Source organism: Podarcis liolepis (genome assembly GCF_965112155.1).
Source record: "Podarcis liolepis genome assembly, chromosome: 6".
Lineage (NCBI taxonomy): Eukaryota > Metazoa > Chordata > Lepidosauria > Squamata > Lacertidae > Podarcis > Podarcis liolepis.
In genome coordinates, this window is record NC_139559.1 from 48,528,344 (window position 1) to 48,548,112 (window position 19,769).

Below are 19,769 nucleotides of genomic sequence, written 5' to 3' on the forward strand. Positions count from 1 at the left end.
AAATACTCTTGGTGAATTAATGTTTAGCTTGCATCAACTCTATTCACTTTTCACAAAAGGGAAACAGAGTCGATGTCACTTGCCCAAGGCCATTCTGTGAGGGCCGATTTCATACATGCATATTTCACCTGCAGGGATGAATTGCAAACTAAATGCGTAAAACACTTCAACTGGAAAGAACTGCTTGACATTGAATGTACCTCCTGACTTGAGGTTTGCTGTTTGCTAAATGTGCATGTGCAAGACGTCCTTTGGTCTTTCACTCACTGGCCATGTCTGGATGTAATGCTAAGCCAGGGGTCGGCAACCTAAGGCCCATGGGCCACAAACGGCCCATGGGGGTTGTTTAACCGACCCATGGACCCCCGCTGCCCGCTCGGTCGGCTCCCATGCGCCGCGCTAAACCGGCGTGGAGCAGAGCAAGGACCGCCTTCTTTAACCAATGCGAAGCTGAAGCTCCTGCAGCCAATGGGAAGCTGCGCACGCCTCCTCCACACCAGAAGGAGCACCGGAAATAGTGTTTGTGCATGCATGTGCATGCACTCTGACCCACCGTGGCGTCTGTGGGACCGTGAACTGGCCCAAGCCACAAAAACTTTGCCGACCCCTGTGCTAAGCCACTAACTATGGTTAAACAAATCATCCTGCGGATGCATTGTGTGCTATTCTACACACTTCACTTCTCCCAGGTTTAGGCACTAGCTACTTTGCGATTTGTTTCCCCTCTTGGCAAGGAGACAAATGAAGTGTGAACACTTTGCATTATTTCTGAAGGTGGCCATTGGGTATGTGAGTCTCTGTCTCAGGTGAAATTTGAATGTCTTCCAGGCACAATATTAAACCATCTAAACATATGATCCTTATAATATTTGGCCTGGTAGAATGTTTGAAAAAGTATTGGGTGGCTTTTGAAAACAAAACCTGTAGAGGAATTTGTTACTTTTCAAAATAGGTAACACTGTATCCACATTTTTAATGCACGTTTCTTTATTTTCGAATGTTCTACATTCAGTTGTAGCTGCCTAAACCATTCTCTGGAGTAAATATTGATAACAAAGAGAATCCTATCTACAGTAACATACGACTTATTTACAAATGATCAAGAACGATAGTGCTAAATAGCAGAGTGAAAATCCTGACGTCACCATTTCCAGTTTGTATATTTTCTTTCTATTTCCTATGTTGTGGAGAAGTTTTCTGACTCTGTGATGTCAATAGGTTGCTTGTACACATTGCTGTGACCTCTTTCCATCGGGGACCAGAGAGACAGCAAGAGCAATTGTCTCACAGCAAGCGGTAAAGCGATGGGTTGGGATCAGTACTGCTGTACTCAGTGGGGTGAGTTGGTATAGAGAAAGAAAATCAGTCTTAAGTTCACCAGGCCTTCTAATATGGGGAAAGCTGGATACTAGAAAGAAAATGAATTATTTACTTAAGGCTGTAGGGACAAATTGCACCAGTTCCAAAGAACTGAAACTGATCTACTTGGAAGGTTTGAAAAATGTTACTTAACTTTCTTGGTTAATTTGCACACTGATAATTAGATTTCATGTGTAATCTAGAAATTGTTGGACTTGCACATTCAACCCTTTAGGATTTTCATTGAGAATCACCGTTCAGACCATTTGTAGATACAGAGGTTCTGCTGAAGAATCCACAAAAGCACTGATTGTGTCGTTCCCACAGAAGGTTGATGCTTTTTAAAGATCTCAGTTGTATGCACACACAAACGTCGAGTGTATCGCATGATTCATTGTTTGCAGACAAGATTGTGTTGGCTCTCTTTCAAGTTGTCGTTTACAGATTGCCGAGAATTTCAGAAAGGAGGAAAACTACCAAAGAAAATGGCTTAGAGATGGGAGGCTCTTAGCTTTTGTTCCTTCATGCCCTTTTGGTGGCATGTTCTTGGAAGTATACAGTTTGTGCCATGGGTAGGTTATAGAAAAATGTGGACTCTTTGAGTGGCTTTTATTTACTCCGTTGGCTCTGCTCAAGCAGAACAGTGAAGCTAACTGCAAGTCCTTTTTCCTAATTGACGAAGAAGGTGAGAGATCATTTAGAGAAATTAGATACAATGTAACATGACATTTAGATCCTGCAACACCACAAAAGACTTCTACACAAATACATAAACACATGAGACAAATTATAATGTCAGGTTGCTAATGATTTTATTTCTCATTTAGGCTGATGTACATTATAAATACTCGGATGTAGTTGCTACACTTTGTAGTGGGGGGGCAGTCTGATTCATTTGCATGGGAATTGCCTCAGAATTTATGGTTAGCTCTCCCTATTCAGAAACATTCTCCAAATTCTTGAAATGAACAGTAAATTCTTATTAAAAATGAATTAACATCAATGTCAAAACTTGCTGCACTTTTGGGGAAGCTAAGGATAACTGCTAAAATAAGTGGTTTTTGTTTTTTGTTGAAGGAACATTGGTGAGCTTGGGCTGCTGGAGTAAACTCAAATGCAAGGTTAAGTGTGGTTTTAAATTTACAGGAGCAGCTCTGTGAATCAAGTGAGTGCTAAAGATACCCATTCACCAGTCTCTTCCATAGGAGGACTACTATTGTTGATTATGTTCCTTAGAATGGAAATTACCTTCTTAAAAAGCTGAAGTCTTAGAAGAGGCCACAGTCCTTGAGGTTCTCTTTGATGATGACATCCGTGACTGCGTCAAATACAAATTTGACGTTCTGTGTGTCTGTGGCACAAGTCATGTGACTGTAAATTTCTTTCACATCTTTTCTCATGTTCAGATCAAGGAACTGAAGTTTGATGTAGTTGCCTGCGTCTTCAAAGGTATTGGGACCTGCGTGCGTAAGAGAAACAAGGAAGAGGCTATAAATGTTGCTGAAAGAGGCATAGTTTATTGGAGAGTTTCTCATTCAGAGAAGGGCTTTTGATCTAATGCAGTCTCCTGCCAGAGGAGGGGATGCTTGTTGATTCCTCCTTTCCTATAGCAGAGGAGGAAGTGGGTCAGAGATGGCACATGATGTGTCACCCATGTTTAGTGTGTGTTTCTACATCATATGTGAAGCAGTTCTTGGCTCTTGATGCCTGGCTACTGTAAGGCGGAAATGGTCGACCAACTCACCATCATAATCTGGGAAACAAATGCTGAGATGTACTTTCTTGATCTTTTCCTCAAAGAGGTCCTTCTTGTTCAGGAAGAGAATAATGGAGGTGGCAGCAAAGAACTTGTGATTGCATATACTGTTGAACAGATGCAAGGATTCGTGCATGCGGTTCTAGAGGGGAAGACCACACAGTTCAAGCAAGCTCAAAGACTTTGTGTAAAACATCTGTTCATTCTATCCGTGGAGTATGCTTCTAGGCACAATACTTGACCATTACCCCCAAATGCTTCTCAATTACTTCCAAAACATTCCCCTTATAGCCCCCTGTGTGCCCTGAGGATGAGCACGGAGTTACAGGGGAAGGAGAAGTCCTGTGGTCTGATCAGATAATCCATTCCATTCCTGCAGCTTGGGATGCAACTCTAAATGTAAAAGTTGCGTAGAACAATGTTGAAAGACAGAATTTTAAAACGTCCATTTATTGTGAAGTCAAATGGGAGGTGACCAAGCAAAAGTAGCAACGTTTGTACATGTGTCATGGCATTTTCTGCACAGGTTTGTTCTTGTTCTTAAACTGAAATTGGAGCAAGTCTATACTGGAGCTGTTTGGCTCAGTGGTTGATGCATCTATGTACTTGACTCTCTTGGTTAATCTAATTGTAATAGATGGATTTTTCCTAAATGCCCTCGGGCTTTGGGGTTTAAAAACACACCCACATTATAAAGTACTGCTGTTGCTGTGGCATTAATCTACTGTCTTACCAGTATTGGCCTACTCTTCTTAGCCAAAGTTCTAACTCCTGTGTTGTTTTTTTCTCTCAGCGATATAAATAAGTTAGAAAGCACTGCATCTATAAGGTTTTGATCCTTTTAATTACAGAGTATGGAACAGGCTGCAAAACAAGCTTGGATTCCCTCCTTTCAGTGGACAGTTGCTGCAGACATGCTGCTTTTTTCCTTTTGTGCTTGGCGACTAAATTTGCTTATGGTGGGGTAAATCATCTATCGCTTCCTTCTCTTATTTTAGTTAGTATTGATGGAAAGACTATGATCAACTGGGGTCAGGGGGGAGGGCTGTATAGCTGATGCACTTTTTTTGGCACAACTTCTATGTCTTCCTTTTGGTAAGATTTCCAGCTTCCCAGTTCTACTGGTGAAAGTAACAGAATTTCCTTTTCCCTTAGAAGGATTCAGAGAAATACAGTTCAACAGCATTTGACCTATAGGTCTTGCAGCAATAGGGAAGTGTTTGTGATGTATACTTCTTTCAGAATCGTTGGGGTTTTCAGGAGGAATTCTTAGTAAAACTAGGGGTAAAATTCTTACCCTTCCTGTGCCTTGAAAAGCCTGCCCTGCCTTTGATGTCACCATTGATGTAAATTGGAGGCTTTTACCAATCCTTAAAGTGCACAGGAAGGATTGGAATCAACTGGTTCTAGGATGTATGCTCACAGAGCCGTATTTATTTTCAGGCAGGGGTTAAGCCAATGCTTCCTGGATTTGCATCAGAGCAGCACAATTTGGAAACAAACTACGTACTAGTTCCCCCAAGGCCCTAATTTTCCTCCCTGCTCTACTCAAAAACAACTTTTGGCAGGCTCTTTATGTAAGTAAGGGTAAGATCCTGGCGTTATTTTTTATTCTGTGGGACAGGGGAGCTGTTGTGGTGGTTGTTGGATTTCAAAGCGGATGCAGGCATGTTTGTGGAGCGATAATTAATTTCATAAGAGTTTGAGCGAGAAAACATACCACTTCATCATCTTCTACCAGCACCATGTCATAAGCACTGAGAGCTCCACAGAAGATGATACAGGTCACCCCTTCGAAGCAGTGGATCCACTTTTTGCGCTCAGACCGCTGCCCACCTACATCAAACATCCTGCAGAAAGAAGAGTCATGATTATGATATTTATTTTCAAAGGTAACCATTTGAAACAGCATGCTAGAAGGGAGGAGCCATTCCTCAGCATTGTAGCTTTAAATGAACATATGATTGGAACTCACAAGAGGTGAATATTTTACCGTTCATCAGGCCGGAGGCATAATGCAACAGTTCAGACAAAAACATGAAGATAATACCAGAAATGTAAAAATGTGTATCCCTTTTGATCTTCAGGGAAATAGATAACAAGCAACCATTGAAACAGTAAATGTCCAAAGAGAAATCAAAAGGCTAAAAGTAGCAAAACGGAATATGTAGAATAGCTCCACCAACAAAAATCAAGCTGAGGTCAATTAAAAGGGGAAATAACTCCTATGGTTGATGCAGAGAGACCGTAAATATAAAAATTATAGAAGCCACAGACCATTTTTGAGAACTGAGGGCACTCAGTGATGGGGCCACGCAGGCTTCCTTGGGAAGGGCATCCCGTAAGAGTAAGGGGACACAACTAAGAAGGCCCTGCTACACTTCTGTGCTGTAGTGGCGCAGTGAGTAGGACTTCACACATGAGAATAAAGCACAGTGTACTCTGTACACAGGCATATACAGGAGGAGACAATCTTTAAGATAAACAGAGTTTATCCATGTTGCTATTTGGCAGATGGAACATGGAATGTGCTGTGACTGAATAAAGAACAAGGAGGGCTACATAGAAGGGTTTTCTTTCTCACCTGAAGTTGAGGTCTTTGACACCAAACTTTGTCTCTATGATACCTGTGGTCTTAACTCGTGATCGCAATACATCCTGTTCGTTGGGGAGGTAGCCGGGAGCACATATCCTATCCAGTTGGTTCAGGTAGCTGCAGAAGGAAATGGAGACATAATGCTGTAATGTCTACAGCACATGTGGGGCCTTTGTAATAAATTGTTCATCCTCACAAATTGGGGGGGTAAATCACTATTTGTATTCCCCATTTTCCAGATGGGAAGCTGAGGCCGAGTGACTCTTCTCCAAAGCCATCTGGAGTCTTCATGGCTTAGCAAGGTGTTGAACCCAGAACTTGCAGGATCGGACCACTACATCCTTTTGGCTGAACGTAATTACCCTTGACTTGTCTAGATCCAAGTGGTTGGAAGTGTTAGGTGATGTGTATATTATACTCATATACACAGGAAACCATATGTGAGCAGCTGGGAACTGGGTTCAAAATGTTCTGCTTCTACAAAAATGGAGAGTAACAGGTTAAAGAGGACTCGGGCAGCAATACTGTCTCTGCTAATGCAGTGGCTTAGAACACATGCAAACATTTACCAGGGCTCTCTGCTTCTCTTAAGGTACTGCAAGAATTGTGCAATTGTTGTGGGTTACTAATTTGCAGTTTATTAGGCTGTTGTATTTGGTTGGATCTGTTTAAATTTGCAGCTGTTTGCTTTTGCCAGCCCTTCGGTCATGGCTAGGATAGACCTCTGTTTGTTTCAAACTTCCGCCAACAAAGCTAGCAAAAATAGAAAGGGATGGCTCCTGGTCAATTGCTCCACAAGGAAATTGGCAGCCATTATATTTACTGTGGGCACAGCCAGCGCTTTTGGTTCCTCAGGCCCTAAACTGCCCTAAGAAGTGTACAGCAGAAAGCAAGTAGGCAGTGCACATCTAACCTGCCCTAAGCTTCCAGCTGCATTGTTAGAAGGCTTGGTTGTGGTGGCACAATTGCAGGGCACCCAGGAGCACTAGTGATGTGGCACTGGAGGTCTGCAGACTAGGGACCATTTGTCATGCTCCTGTTCTTTTTCACTTCAAGCGAATAGCATCTTAACACACATGTTGGGTGGGGTCACCTCTCTTATCCATACTCGCCAGTTGCATGGGAGCCTCTTTCCTGTGAGTTGATCCCACACTCCTGGGAAGTATGAACAGCCCAGCCAAATGGTGGATCTTTCCCACTGGCTTTCAACCCTGTCGAGTGCCAGTGAGGTGCAAAAGACTTAAATGACTAGTCTTACCCATGTTGCTGCATTCACACCTGCTCTCCAGTGATGTGGGATCTCTCTGCAGGGAAGTGACTCCCGTGCTGCTTAGCATCTATGGGAAGGGGACTACTGGCTTGGAGATCGTGGGTTGCATACAGGGTTCCTGTTGCATTCCCACATTAGACTTCCGCTTGCACAATGGAGCTTACTCTTCCATCTCCATCCCCACCCTCTCCATCCTCAAGATCTGCTCTGGAGGATTGGGGGTCCTTCCAAAGCATGGGGAGAGAGGAGGAGGGGAAAGTCTAGTTGTACAAGTAGAGCTCTTGTGCAGCATTGAATGGAACGCTATGGTAAGGCACAAGGAAAGAAGTGATCTGCAGAAGCTTGCTGCATTTCAAAAGATGGAGAAGCCTGACAGGGCAAGTTCGTTTGCTTTGTGTACTACATATGTTTGGGGCTGATGGGATTTGTAGTCAAAAATATCTGGAGGGCACTAGCTAAAGCCGAAATGTACTATATAAATGCATGGCAGTCTCTCTCTCTCTCTCTCTCTCTCTCTCTCTCTCTCTCTCTCTCTGAAGTCTCTCTGCCACAACCCCTTCTGCTGGCAATATTGCCTCTCCCCTCCCCAATATGCTTCCACAGGGACCAACTTACTAGGAGGCAGAGTCGTTGAGCTGGTACTCAGCGGCTCGCTCAAAGCAGGCCTGAACACCTGCATCCTTCCAGAGTTTGGTTATACAGTCCACTAGCTCTGGAGGCATGGTTCCTTCTTCAATGGAGTCAGCCAAGTTGAACAGCTGTCGCCCCTCATCCTGTAAAGAGACAGAGCCTGTAAGGAGACTGTGGTTTCCTTGGTGACAAGGGTACGGCAGAACCTCATATTCAAGTGTTTGTATTTTGCACCCTCACAACCTGTTTTTAGCCGCACGGTTTGGGCACTTCATAATTTCCTCCTTTCTGACTTTGCAGAGGTCTTCTTACAGGGCATGCATCAAATCAGAGGACAACAATGCATTTTAAAAAAAGGAGGAACAGTTGTTTACCAGGGCCATTATTGACAAGGAATTGAAGAAAAAAGTTCAAATTGCAACAAATCAACTTTGGTCTGGAGATTTAATAAACAACAAAAAACCTCCTATGGTTGGTCAATGGTTTCTCAAGTTGAGCATTTATTGGGAAGTATTATGAGAAGGTGCAAATACAGTAAGCATCTGCTGGAGATGATTTAAGCTATAGGGGAAAAGCTGGTCTAGAAATGTGTCTGTGCTTCCACATTACCACTCACGTGGATGCAGGTGTGTGTGCTACCATCTTGGCACCTTCTGTGTGGTGACCTGCTCCAACATGGCTTCTTTCCAGAAACATCATGTGTTGGGTGGTGTCCCAGCACACTCTCACTCTTACCTTTTTCAGTAAGTACTTTGATTCTCACCATTAATGGTGTTAGGTAGGAGAAGGTAAAGTGCAACTGTGGCCACAGCCTAGGTACCACTGGAGGTCTTATTCTGACACCATAATTCTAGGAGCGAAGGAAGCTGCCTTATAGACCAGCTGTTCATCTCTCTCCGAACTGACTGCACTGACTGGCAGTGCCCTCACCTGTATCTCATACAAGAGAATCTTTCCCAACCCATTCCAGAGATGCTGAGGACCTTCTGCATGCAAACCAGATGCTCTACTGCTGAGTTACAGCCCTTCTATGAATCAGCTCCGGTGAATCTATGGCTACTGCTCTTGAAAAGTGGTCTTTAGCCACCAGGTGGCATCATCCCGTAGCTGCTTCGACTTGAGGCTGAAGCCCAAATCTCTTTTTGATATCTTATGAAGGGTGCAGCACAGTGCACTGAGATCACAGTTATACTAACTCTTACTGTTCTGGTGCTTGGCTATTCCACCTGTCCTTTCCTACCTATTTTTCTTCAGAACATCTCATGGGAATAAAGATAGGAAACGTATCTAGCGGCAATGGCATTCCTGTTGTATGATTATACATATTGACCTTGAACACAAATAAACAAACTTTAATAGCAGGTCCCTTTTTAGCACATCAGCCACATTGTAGCTGCAAATGCCTTGGCCCTCCCCTTTTCCAGAGATCCTCATTCGCTCAACGAAAACATGCTCCTGTCATGCACAAGGATACTGACCGCTCGGCTTGAATCCGCATAATCAATCCCCAGGGTGGTCATGGCTCTGATGATGGCCAAGATGGACTGCAAGATGTTGCCGTAAATAACTGCTTTGAACTCCAAACATTCTTCTTCCGTGTAACCATCTTGATGGATAATCCTGGGTAAGAAGGGGGGCGGGGGAGAGGGAACAGTCGCCATAGATGAAATAACCACTCTGGATCTTCTTGAGAAGTTCTACCCATTTTATAGAGATGCATAATAAATGGCATCTATTTGCTCTGGGGGAAGAAAGTTTTTTAAAAGGACCATAATCTAAGACATCACAGAGTAAAACCTGCCCCAAACCACATTGGCTGAGATGACCATGTCTGGGTGAGGAACACATTTTGCCCTGTGCCTGATTGTACTCCATGGGGCAGCAGTTTTGACATTTTCCCAGAACAATAAATGGCTCCCATTAATTGTGCAGCAAAAATGAGAATACTGCCTATTCCATTGAAAGGCCTTGAGTTTTATTTGTATGTTGCTTGAATGTGAAGGCTGTAAGTCCTAGATACATGGACAGATATGATGTATAAGGTCATCACCTATAAAGGATTGTAGGAAAATGTTGCCAAGATGCCTCATGATATATAATTAGCTGCCCTTTCACTGAAGGCCTGTGTATTAAAATGATGGCCGTTAAGTTTGTAGGTCACTTTTCTATTGTTGGAATTCATGAGTAGGGTAGGTGGGTGTGGGTGTGGGTGTAGTCACATTGGTTACTGCTACAGTTTAAGATGCCTCTTCCTGTATGGTTTGCACTTTCACTCTGGTGTTAAATCTAAGTTCCCAGAAAGTTTTGAGTATCCCAGGGAATACTAAAGGCTACTAAAGGAAGAGTAACAGAACTGCATTTATCTTTTGCTGTTTGTTTGTCAGTTCATAAGCCACAGGGCTTAGAAATATGACATTATGGACTTTGCCATCAGCCTTTATTGCAGGCTTATTATTATGAGGATTACTAAAACCATGTGCAGGGAAATTAATGTAGATTAGTCAATGAATCTGCTATAGCAGGAACTAGGGATCTGGTGCCCTCCAGATGTTGTGGACTACAATTCCCATTAGTCCCAGTCAGCATGGCCAATGGTCAGGGATGATGGGAGTTGTAGTCCAGCAACATCTAGAGGGCAATAGGTTCCCCATCTCTGTGCTATAGCATATAAAGCATTATTTCTTCCTTATCCTGCTCAGGATCAGCTTGTGAAGCAAGCAGTTATTCCATGTTGCCCTAGCTTGCTTTTAACTAAATGCTATTTTTATTTGTGTTTTAAGCCTTCCATAATCTAAGTTATTTGTCCCAGCTCAGTCCTGTTGCCAACAACAGCCTCTAAATGTGCTACTCTGGGTTGGTGTGGGATAGCAACGCAGGAGGAAAAGGGCTCAAGGACGCCCCTGTTTTTAGGGCTCTTGGCCCCCAGTCTAGAAGGCAATACTCACTTCATCTGTTTGACAATTGTACTCTTGCCTGACTCTCCAGCACCTGAAAGAAGTAAAAGGAAACAGATTAGTGGCAGAATATGGGGAAAGATACACATGCAGATCACTTTGCTAAAAGACAGGGGTCGTTTTGTCTTGGCACTTAACTATTTTATATTTTCTTACTGGAATGTCTTTCCATTGCCAAGTTCCCCAGTTCAGACGTTAGGTCAGCAGGCTTACGCAAATAAATGCCCGTGGCCTATTCATATGGGTGACATAAGATCAGAGGGGACATGTGGCTTCGTGTTTGTGGAGGAACATCAGTGATCACCACCTCCTCCTCTGATGCACATATGGATGGACTATTCAAGTGGACAGTTAGTTGCTTGAGCAAGATAGCTGCACACGTCTTCTTAAGCAACACCTAGGGTAAATGATATGGCAGTATACAGGAGCTTTAGAAACTGCAGGTGACATTAGATAGGTCAAATTGGCACGCTTCATTTGTGCTTATATCCAGCTGGCTTTCTGAAAGGTGGTGTTTTGCAATTTTGTGCACCTAATTCAGATTTTTAACTTGACATTTTGAAAGCGATGGATGGGATGTAAGGTGGGCATGATGGTTTGGGGGGGGGAGAGGAAATTACGGTATACATCGTGGGGAACAGGAGCATAGGCTAGCAAACTCGACAGCCCAAAGAGCTTGAGACATGCTGCAGGAGGTGTTGTTGCTCATTATTGCCCTGCATCTTGGCAATACCACACACCCCATTCTTTGTGCAGTAACTGAGGTTCAACCCAGTGTTGAAGTCCAGTCCCAGATATCTGGGAGGGCAAAGGCTTGCTTAGTAATATAAGCAGGGTGGTGTGTGCATTGTTTGATGTGTCTTGATATATATCCCAAAGTGGAGCCCTGGCCTATTAAAAGACATCCCACCCTGAATACTGAAGCATTCCTAATTCAAGTTGAAGACCTGTCTACAACTTTATTTATAACTGCAGTAAAGCCTGTTGCTGTTGGACCTGACTCCTTCATATATTATTTCTACATCAACCATTAATATGTACCAGTAATATTTTTTCTCTCCCTATGAAATTATTCTGAAAGCCTACTTTATTGATCGGGCCTAATCCACACATGCAGGAGAATGATGTGGCAAACGGTTTCAGAAGATATGGTGTTAGTCTTGCTTCCATTCCCCCTCTCCTCCCTCCCCGTCTTTCCTTCCTAGCATTACAGCGTAGCAAACAAAGTTTAAAATACTATCCTCCATAGAATTCCTTTGCAGAGTTTCAACATGCTCTCAATTAAGATTCCACAGGTAGGGACTATGAACAGAGGACAAGTTAGCTCACATTTTTCTCTCCCTCCTAAACTTCAATATATTTTAGAATATTTGCCAAGGAATAAGAATATACCTGTTTCAGTTTTCCTTCAATCCCTGACCCCCTCCATTCTCTTCCGTAGTTACAGTCTAATGTTCTAAGGTAGAAACGGTTTTGTTGCTTCAGATTATAGGTGGGGATTCAATGATTTAATGTTCTCCTGTGTTAAAAACACCCACACAATCCCTGCTAACTGAAAACTAGCACAGTAAGGAACAGTTTGGCTTTGAATCCCTCAGACTAATTTCCTAGTCTTTTTATTTGCAGGGAGTTGAAACAAAAATATGTGAAACTATTATAAAATGGAACCCACTCCTCAGCAGCCTTTCTGTTTTTGCAGTTAAATGTTACAGATCTGTACCATATATGAGTTGAAACTAACACTTGAAGAAGCTACATTTCTCTCTCCCTCTCTAAAATGGTGTATACACTACAGTGGTACCTTGGGTTACATATGCTTCAGGTTACAGACTCCGCTAACCCAGAAATATTACCTCGGGTTAAGAACTTTGCTTCAGGATGAGAACAGAAATCGTGCTCTGGCGGTGCGGCGGCAGCAGGAGGCCCCATTAGCTAAAGTGGTGCTTCAGGTTAAGAACAGTTTCAGGTTAAGAACGGACCTCCGGAACAAAATAAGTACTTAACCCGAGGTACCACTGTAATTACAACAGATTAGTAGAGCAAGGAGTTACCGGGAACATGTAACGTGTCCCTGCTGAAAATGTAATGTGTAAAGCCTCTTGATGCAAACTGCTAAGCACAAAATCACTGCTCCAACTGCTAACTAGAAAATGCCTGCTTTTTTCCTTCATAGGCCAATGAAAGAGCTGCTGTTGTTTGCCAGTCTGACCAGTCATGTCTATTTCATTGATGAGAAAAGAGAGTGGGAGCAGTTCATTATTTGTATGGGGTTTTTTTAGAGCTTGAAATAAGTTCAAGAAAATTTCCCATCAGACTTGAGAGTACATCTCTTTGGAAATGTGGCTGTGCAGGTCTGGGTGGCAACTCTCATGGAGAAATCCACCAAACAACTGGAACTTAGAGATACCATTCCAAAAGAGATAATTTTATTGATAAATTGTTTTTGTTGCATTCAATATGGAAATTGAAAGAAATGCACTTTACACTCTCTGGCTATACAAGGACATCTTTAGAGAGACCTATTGGCATGAAAAGGGGCGCCAATGACATGGGATGTTTGTTGCAAATCTTCCACTAGGGAATATACTCTTGGACACAGATACTTCAGACACTTTCCATGTTTATCTTGAGGCTTTTGTTTTGTTTTGTTTTGTTTTAGAGAGAGAAGATGCCCTGTCTACTTGTGTCTTGCTGCAGTTATGCTGAGGTAAACATTTTTTTTCTTAAAAACAACAACAAAAACTTTAAAAATCTAAAATAGTTCGGATCTGAGCAGCATTGTGTGCTTCTTGGAGTATCTACTAAAGATGCTGGTTTTGATTTTCTGAAGAGATCTTGCACGGAAGAAGACACAGCCTTGCTAATAAAGTGTTAAATATGTTTCAGTTATTGCTGGAACAGAAAGCATTATGCGAGCCTCTCAGGGGATGCATGTTAAAGGAACAGTGCAGACAGTTAGAGGAATCTGGTCCCCACCCCCCGTGCAACTACGTCAGTCTCTATAAGTAGAAAGCCTTTGGTAATGCAGCATGGTAATGCAGTATGGATTGTGCCATTTCCAGGATGTCATACAAGAAAGCAAAAGAGGAAATGCTGGGAGTGTTCCTACGACATGCATTAAGAATAAAGAGGCAAAGTAATTACTAAGGAAGTTACCAAGGGAATGGATTTGGATAGAGGCCAAATCATTCTGCTGGGCCTCCCTATGCTGGGCTTAGCGACACAGCCTCTTTCATATAGCAGATGCTTCTGTATCCACCTATTATTATTATTATTATTATTATTATTATTATTATTATTATTACAGTATTGATTATATTTATATACCGCCCATACCCACAGGCCTCAGGGCAGTTCACAGGATAAAATCACAATATAAAAAAACAAAATGCATAATCAAAATAAAAACAAGAACAACCCAATAACCCCCCGCAAATAATCAGAGAGAGAAAATAGAATTTTAAAAGCACATACACAATATTTGTAATGAAAAATATAAAAATAAGCACCCATCAGGTATCATCAAGGAGTAGATTAAAAGTTCAATTTAACTGCCTTTCAAATCAAAACATTTTAGCCATTGGTCGTCCCCCCCCCCCCAATTGCAACCATTTATAGAAGCTCTTTGATCCAGTGCAGTGGAGGCTGGATTTAATATTTTGGCTGGCTGCTTTAATATTTTGATTTTTCATTTCTGAAATGCCTCAGGTTTCCTCCCAGTATTGTGCATGAACTGTTTAGGAGACAAAACTTCAGTCTAATAAGGATTTGTGGTCTTGGTGCTTGCAGTGTACACTGTTCCTATTCTTTAGATGGCAAAGTGGCCTGGCAGGAAGATTCTTTCTTATCCTCACCTGGCTATTCTTGGTTATTTCTCACTGATATCTCTCTTTTTGTCCATCCCCTCCCCCCCCCTCTCTCTCACACACAGAGAGAAATCTAGCATGCTAAATGCACTCAATAATTTGATTGTATGATTGTCATGGCAGCTCTTGGATTCTGCTTGTGAAATCACTAGTAGTAAGAAACACAACTCCATCCTAGGGTGCCATTTCATATTCCAAAATCGAGTAGTTGTGGAATTATATCTAACTCAAGGAGAAAGTAGACTGCCTACAGATGATATGAGGCCACAGACAAACTGTGGTTCCTCACAGGCTGGCATTCAGCCTTAAGCACCGAGGTCAAGAAATGAGGCCATCTCAGTATCTCTTTCTGTCTGTCTGTCTCTCTCTCTCCTAAACATTTCTATTGCTGTCTGTTAACCCAGCACAAGTAGAAGGTTAAATACTGAAGCCAACAATGACTAGGTAAACTAAGACCAGCCTTTGAAATTACTAGGTAGGCCAGGCCTATGCTGAATGTCACCCCTGGCAGGTGCGTAGGAGCAGTTCACAGCATGGTTCCAAGGTTTGCTCCTGGATCTAGTTCCAAAAAAAGCTGCCCCGTAAACTTGTAGATGGGGGTGCTCCCACGGAATATGTGGCCTGGAATCAGGGAGGGACACCATCTCCACTGCCACTCCTCAACTGGCACCCCTACTTTTATATTTTATTTGCAGGTTCAGCACTTTACTGATGTGCCAATCAGGCTAACCCCGGTCAGCAAACCAGAGTACAGATATCCCCCTTCAGCAATGGAGGCTGGTCTAATAGGGCAAATGGGGAATAGCCCCTCCACCTCAGTCTGCCCCAGAAGCCAGCCCCTACTTGCCTGTCTTGTTCAGTGCAACCAATCAGGCCGTGGCTCTGCCTGTCATTGGTTCTGGCTCCACCTACTGTTGGCACATCTGCCTTCCGCCCTACCAGTCCTAATGAGGATCAGCTACCATTGCCCTCTGGGCAAGGCCACCGTCACTTCTGTTACATGGGAGCTGATGTTGCATGGGAGCTAGCGTTACTGCCATATTGAATTAATGATGCATGGATTTACTGTCAGCTGGAAATACCCCATGTACATTACTACCCCTAGGGCCAAATCAGACTGTGTATTGGAGTTGAATCCCAACAACTTCTGGAAGGTTCCTCACCCTTCTGTACTAGAACTAAACACAAAAAACCAGTCCTTCAAGATAGTTGTCTAGACAACTTTTTCATTTAAGGGAAGTACCTAGGTTTTGCTAAGCAGGGCACACTTGTGAACCACATTCCTATACCTCCTTTCCTGTGAATAAACCCCATTGAAATCAATAGGATTTACTTCTGCATAGGATTACACTATAAATGCCCCTCTCCACGTTTGTATCAAACCATACCTCCACCTACAGGTATTCCAATTCTAGTGACGGCCAACAGCCCTAAGTTGAGACAACCTGGAGCCAATGTGGGCTATTTTTAAAAAGGCAACAATATAGTCCCAATTATGTTTTAAAATTTGCTTAGTTACAGAGGCCTTCTCACCGCTGCAAAGTAGATTCATAATAGTAACTTCCACTGGGACTGATTCATATTTTACCTCACATCAGTAGATATTTGCGTTTTAGATGTGCTGGCTTAGAAGTGTGTGTTCTTTAGGTGCTCACTTTTTCAGGAGTAGGGAAGCTTTTTCAGCCTGAGGGCAGCATTGCCTTATGGGCAGCCCTCAGTGGTGGGTGGAGCCAGAGGCCAAAGTAGGCGGAGCAACAGATCAGATGCTTGAACAGTAGTCAAGAGGTTGCTACACATACACACCTCCACCTCCATCCTGGCAATTGAGTACTATCATACTTCAGGGACACATTCCAGCTAGTCAAAAGCACAAGGAAGGGTGCAGGGAAAGGCTGGAAAGGAGGTATGGGTCTGATGGGAATTCCCATAAAGGGCCTGAGGTTCCCCACCCGGCTCTATTTCTCAACAGTTATCTTCTTCGCTTGCCCTTCAGTCTTCTTCAGCAGCCACAGTATGTTTCCTCATCTCATCACCTTAAGCTGCTTATTCCAAAACAGGAAGCTGCTTAGAATTAGGACTTAATCACCCTGATCCTAACCTCCCTGCTGTCACCTGAAGGAACCCATCTTGCACAGTGGCAGGCAAGCACAGGCTATCTGCACATTTGATATATGCTACTTCAGCTATTTGATCTATGCTCTTCTTCTTTTTTCTTCCTGTGGAAGGTTTATTGCAAGAAGCCATTTTGTTGGAGCAAGCACATGGGATCCTGCTTCTTTTCCATGCAGGAGGAGTTTCCATGCAACCCACTGCTCCTAATAGCAGTGGTTTCTAATTTCTCAAACTTTGACTTGGCTGAGCTAAAAGGTGGGAGTGGCAACATCTTTTCCTGCTGCATGTAGAATGCCAGAGGTGCTTTTATCTTGATCTTTGAATTCTCAGGGGCTGGGTGGGTGAACAGGCTTTCTGGCCGGGGTGTGACATCTGTGTTCCTATATCCTCTAGGCCTTTGTGTCTGGAGAAGCCTGTGCTTTTCAGAACACTATTGAATGAGCTGGCACAAGGTGTTCCCTTTCCTTTGCCCAGCAATAAACTGTGCACTGCTGTTCATTTCTGCATATCAACTGCACCTACGGTCACCCACTACGGGACTCTAAAAATTCACTGAGCTCGCACAACTTTACAAGATGTCCAGCTACTTTCTTTAACCATGCGCTTTCTTGTCTCAAACTTATAATAATAATAATAATAATTTATTATTTGTACCCCGCCCATCTGGCTGGGTTTCCCCAGCCACTCTGGGCGGCTTCCACAGAAACCAAAAAACACTAAAATATCAGCCACACAGGCAGGGCATCATTCAGATGAGTTTATATGTGCAGCTTATTTTGTGCCACCTCCTGTAAAATCTCCATTAGTCACTTTCTTCCCACTAATTCACATTCTAGATTAGTTCATGGCAGAGAGCAACATCTGGTAGCCCACAGATTCCCCATCCCTGGGTTATGGAAACAGCTCACAGCTATGAGCCACACAGGCAGGGCATCATTCAGATGAGTTTATATGTGCAGCAATCAGGAGCTTGGGAAGATGTACACTCCTAGGAGCACTGCACATCCTGGTTATACTTGGAAAGTCATCAGCCACAAAAACCACGGATAAGAACATAAGAGCCCTGATGGATTATACCAAAGAGCTAACTGAGTTCGGCATCCTGCTTCTCACAGCAGCCAACCGGATGCCTATTGTAAACCGACAGAAGAAGGCGAGGGTAATATTCCAGTTCTGCTGTGGCTCCCTAGCAATTGCTATTCAGATGGCCTGCTGCTTTTGATCCTGTAGGTAGTATGCAGCCATACTGATGAGCAACCATTGATTGCCTTATCTTTCATGAACTTCTCTAATTCTCTTCCAAAGCTGTCCAGGTTGGTGGCTATCACCACATCTTGTGCTAGCAAATACTGCAGTTTATGTGGTGTGCAAAATACTTCCTTCTATCTGTCCTGTATCTCTTGACATTCAGTGTCAGTCTCGTATTATGAGAGAAGGTGCAAAACCTTTCCTCTATCCATTTTCTCTGCACAATGCATAATTTTATACTCCCATACTTGTCTCCCCTCCACCTCACGCACCAAAAGTAAATAATTGTCAGGAGCCAGTCTATGACAATAACCAGCTTTGAGGGGCACATGAAGCATCACTGAAGGTGTCTGAAGATATCAAGTGGGAATGTTCAGCATTGCATGGAATTACAACTTGGGGGGGGGGGAGAGGACCCACTCTTGCCTCTCAGTAAAGCTGTCTAGAATGAAAGTCAATCTATTTTGATGCTGGCCTTCTGCCGGTCTCCTTTCATGTTTAGTGACAAGAGGTTCAGGGGATAGATACCGAAACCACATAGGGACAAACCTCCATTGCTGGTCTGAATACCAACCCCAAAGCACAAAGGGTACCTGGAATCAATCAATACTCTTTCAGCAAAAGGATAATACCTGGAATCAATCAATACTCTTTCAGCAAAAGGATAATACCTGGAATCAATCAATACTCTTTCAGCAAAAGGATAATACCTAAGTCAACATCAATATAAGCAGACAGAATGCTTTCAAGTAAAGGCTGAATTTTGTAACATGAATTCATTTCTAAGTCCTATAAGAAAGCAAACCTGGATTGACACCAATGCCTTTCCTTCAGCACCACAGACCCAAGGACCTGAAAAGCCTTTGCTGTTCATTCAAAGAAAACTTGACTGCAAATAACTATCACATTATAACCACAACTCTCGAGCCTCACAACTGTCCTTATGGGCTGGTGATGAAAATAAGGTTAGGATGGCTTAAAGGGCAAGTTCAGGGTGTATTATTTTGGCAGAGCCAATTGAGAATACCTAATGTCCTTTAGATAGGGTGTTTATATATCCACCTTTGAGAGGATAGGGACCTATGTCAGACTCCATTCCTCTTCTTTTCCAAAAGGCCGTGAAAAGGCTGACAGATCAGTTTGCCACCTCTTCTTGTGAAGGGAGATTGAATGCAAGAGACATGGTTTTGCACATTCAAAAATAACATGGGCCATAGCTTTCCTTGTTCTCCTCCAGCCATTGACTCTCCTTGGAAGCACTTAATCTCTTCTGACAACTGTGGTGCCTGAGACTGCTTTGCTGGAGAGGGGTGTTTGTGACATCTTGTTCTAGCCAATGGGCTGAGAGATCTTGAGTTCCGGCTGATCGGCCGACTTAGGAGGTCATCAAGCTAATGAGGAACCATCTGGTGCTACTTAGGAAAACATACTTTCTATTTTTATTTTTTGAATTCTGTTTCTCGGTGTGTGCTGAAACAAGCTATTTCTCTGCCATATTTCACGGTCCTTGGCTATTTGGGCAGTAGTGATCTGTTGCTTGGCAGCAACGTCAACCATAGTTTTTGTCATCGTCTGGGAAAAGCCTAATTTGGAAAATGGCATACCAGAGGGTGGCTGCCTTCATTCCATGTGCGTCATGGTTAAATCAGAACTGAAAGGCACTTTCCCATTTTTATTATTTTTGCCACCAGCACCCTACTGAGATGAAACACTTTCCTCTCCCATCCACAGCTGTTGGTACAGAATAGCTATGTTTTCCCTTTGGAATTCTTCATTCGGAAACGTGTGATAGTATAGGAAGCCCTGGAGAGAGCTGCCTTCTCATTTTGCTTGCCAGTGGTGTGTTCCCCTTGCAGCCCACCCCCTACAAGATCTCATTACAGCACACCTACCGAGCAGTAGCAGCTTGACTGTCTTTGCCTCTTTATCTGCATCCTCCTGTAGCTTCTTTTCCAGTTCTTTGGACCTCTTGGCAAGT

At 43.1% G+C, this 19,769-nt stretch overlaps 1 protein-coding gene across 1 annotated transcript; it reads right to left on the reverse strand.

The window, feature by feature from the left end:
• Window positions 1–965: 965 nt before the first annotated feature.
• GNAT2 (G protein subunit alpha transducin 2) lies at window positions 966–19,763 on the reverse strand. The gene is made up of 9 exons (XM_083509468.1): window positions 19,684–19,763; window positions 10,557–10,599; window positions 9,090–9,231; window positions 7,597–7,754; window positions 5,700–5,828; window positions 4,836–4,965; window positions 3,104–3,257; window positions 2,608–2,818; window positions 966–2,028 (listed from the first exon to the last, which is right to left on the reverse strand). Exons 2-8 carry the CDS (start codon window positions 10,559–10,561, stop codon window positions 2,628–2,630), a joined length of 909 nt encoding a protein of 302 aa, XP_083365594.1. The 5' UTR covers window positions 10,562–10,599; window positions 19,684–19,763; the 3' UTR covers window positions 966–2,028; window positions 2,608–2,627.
• Window positions 19,764–19,769: the final 6 nt, after the last annotated feature.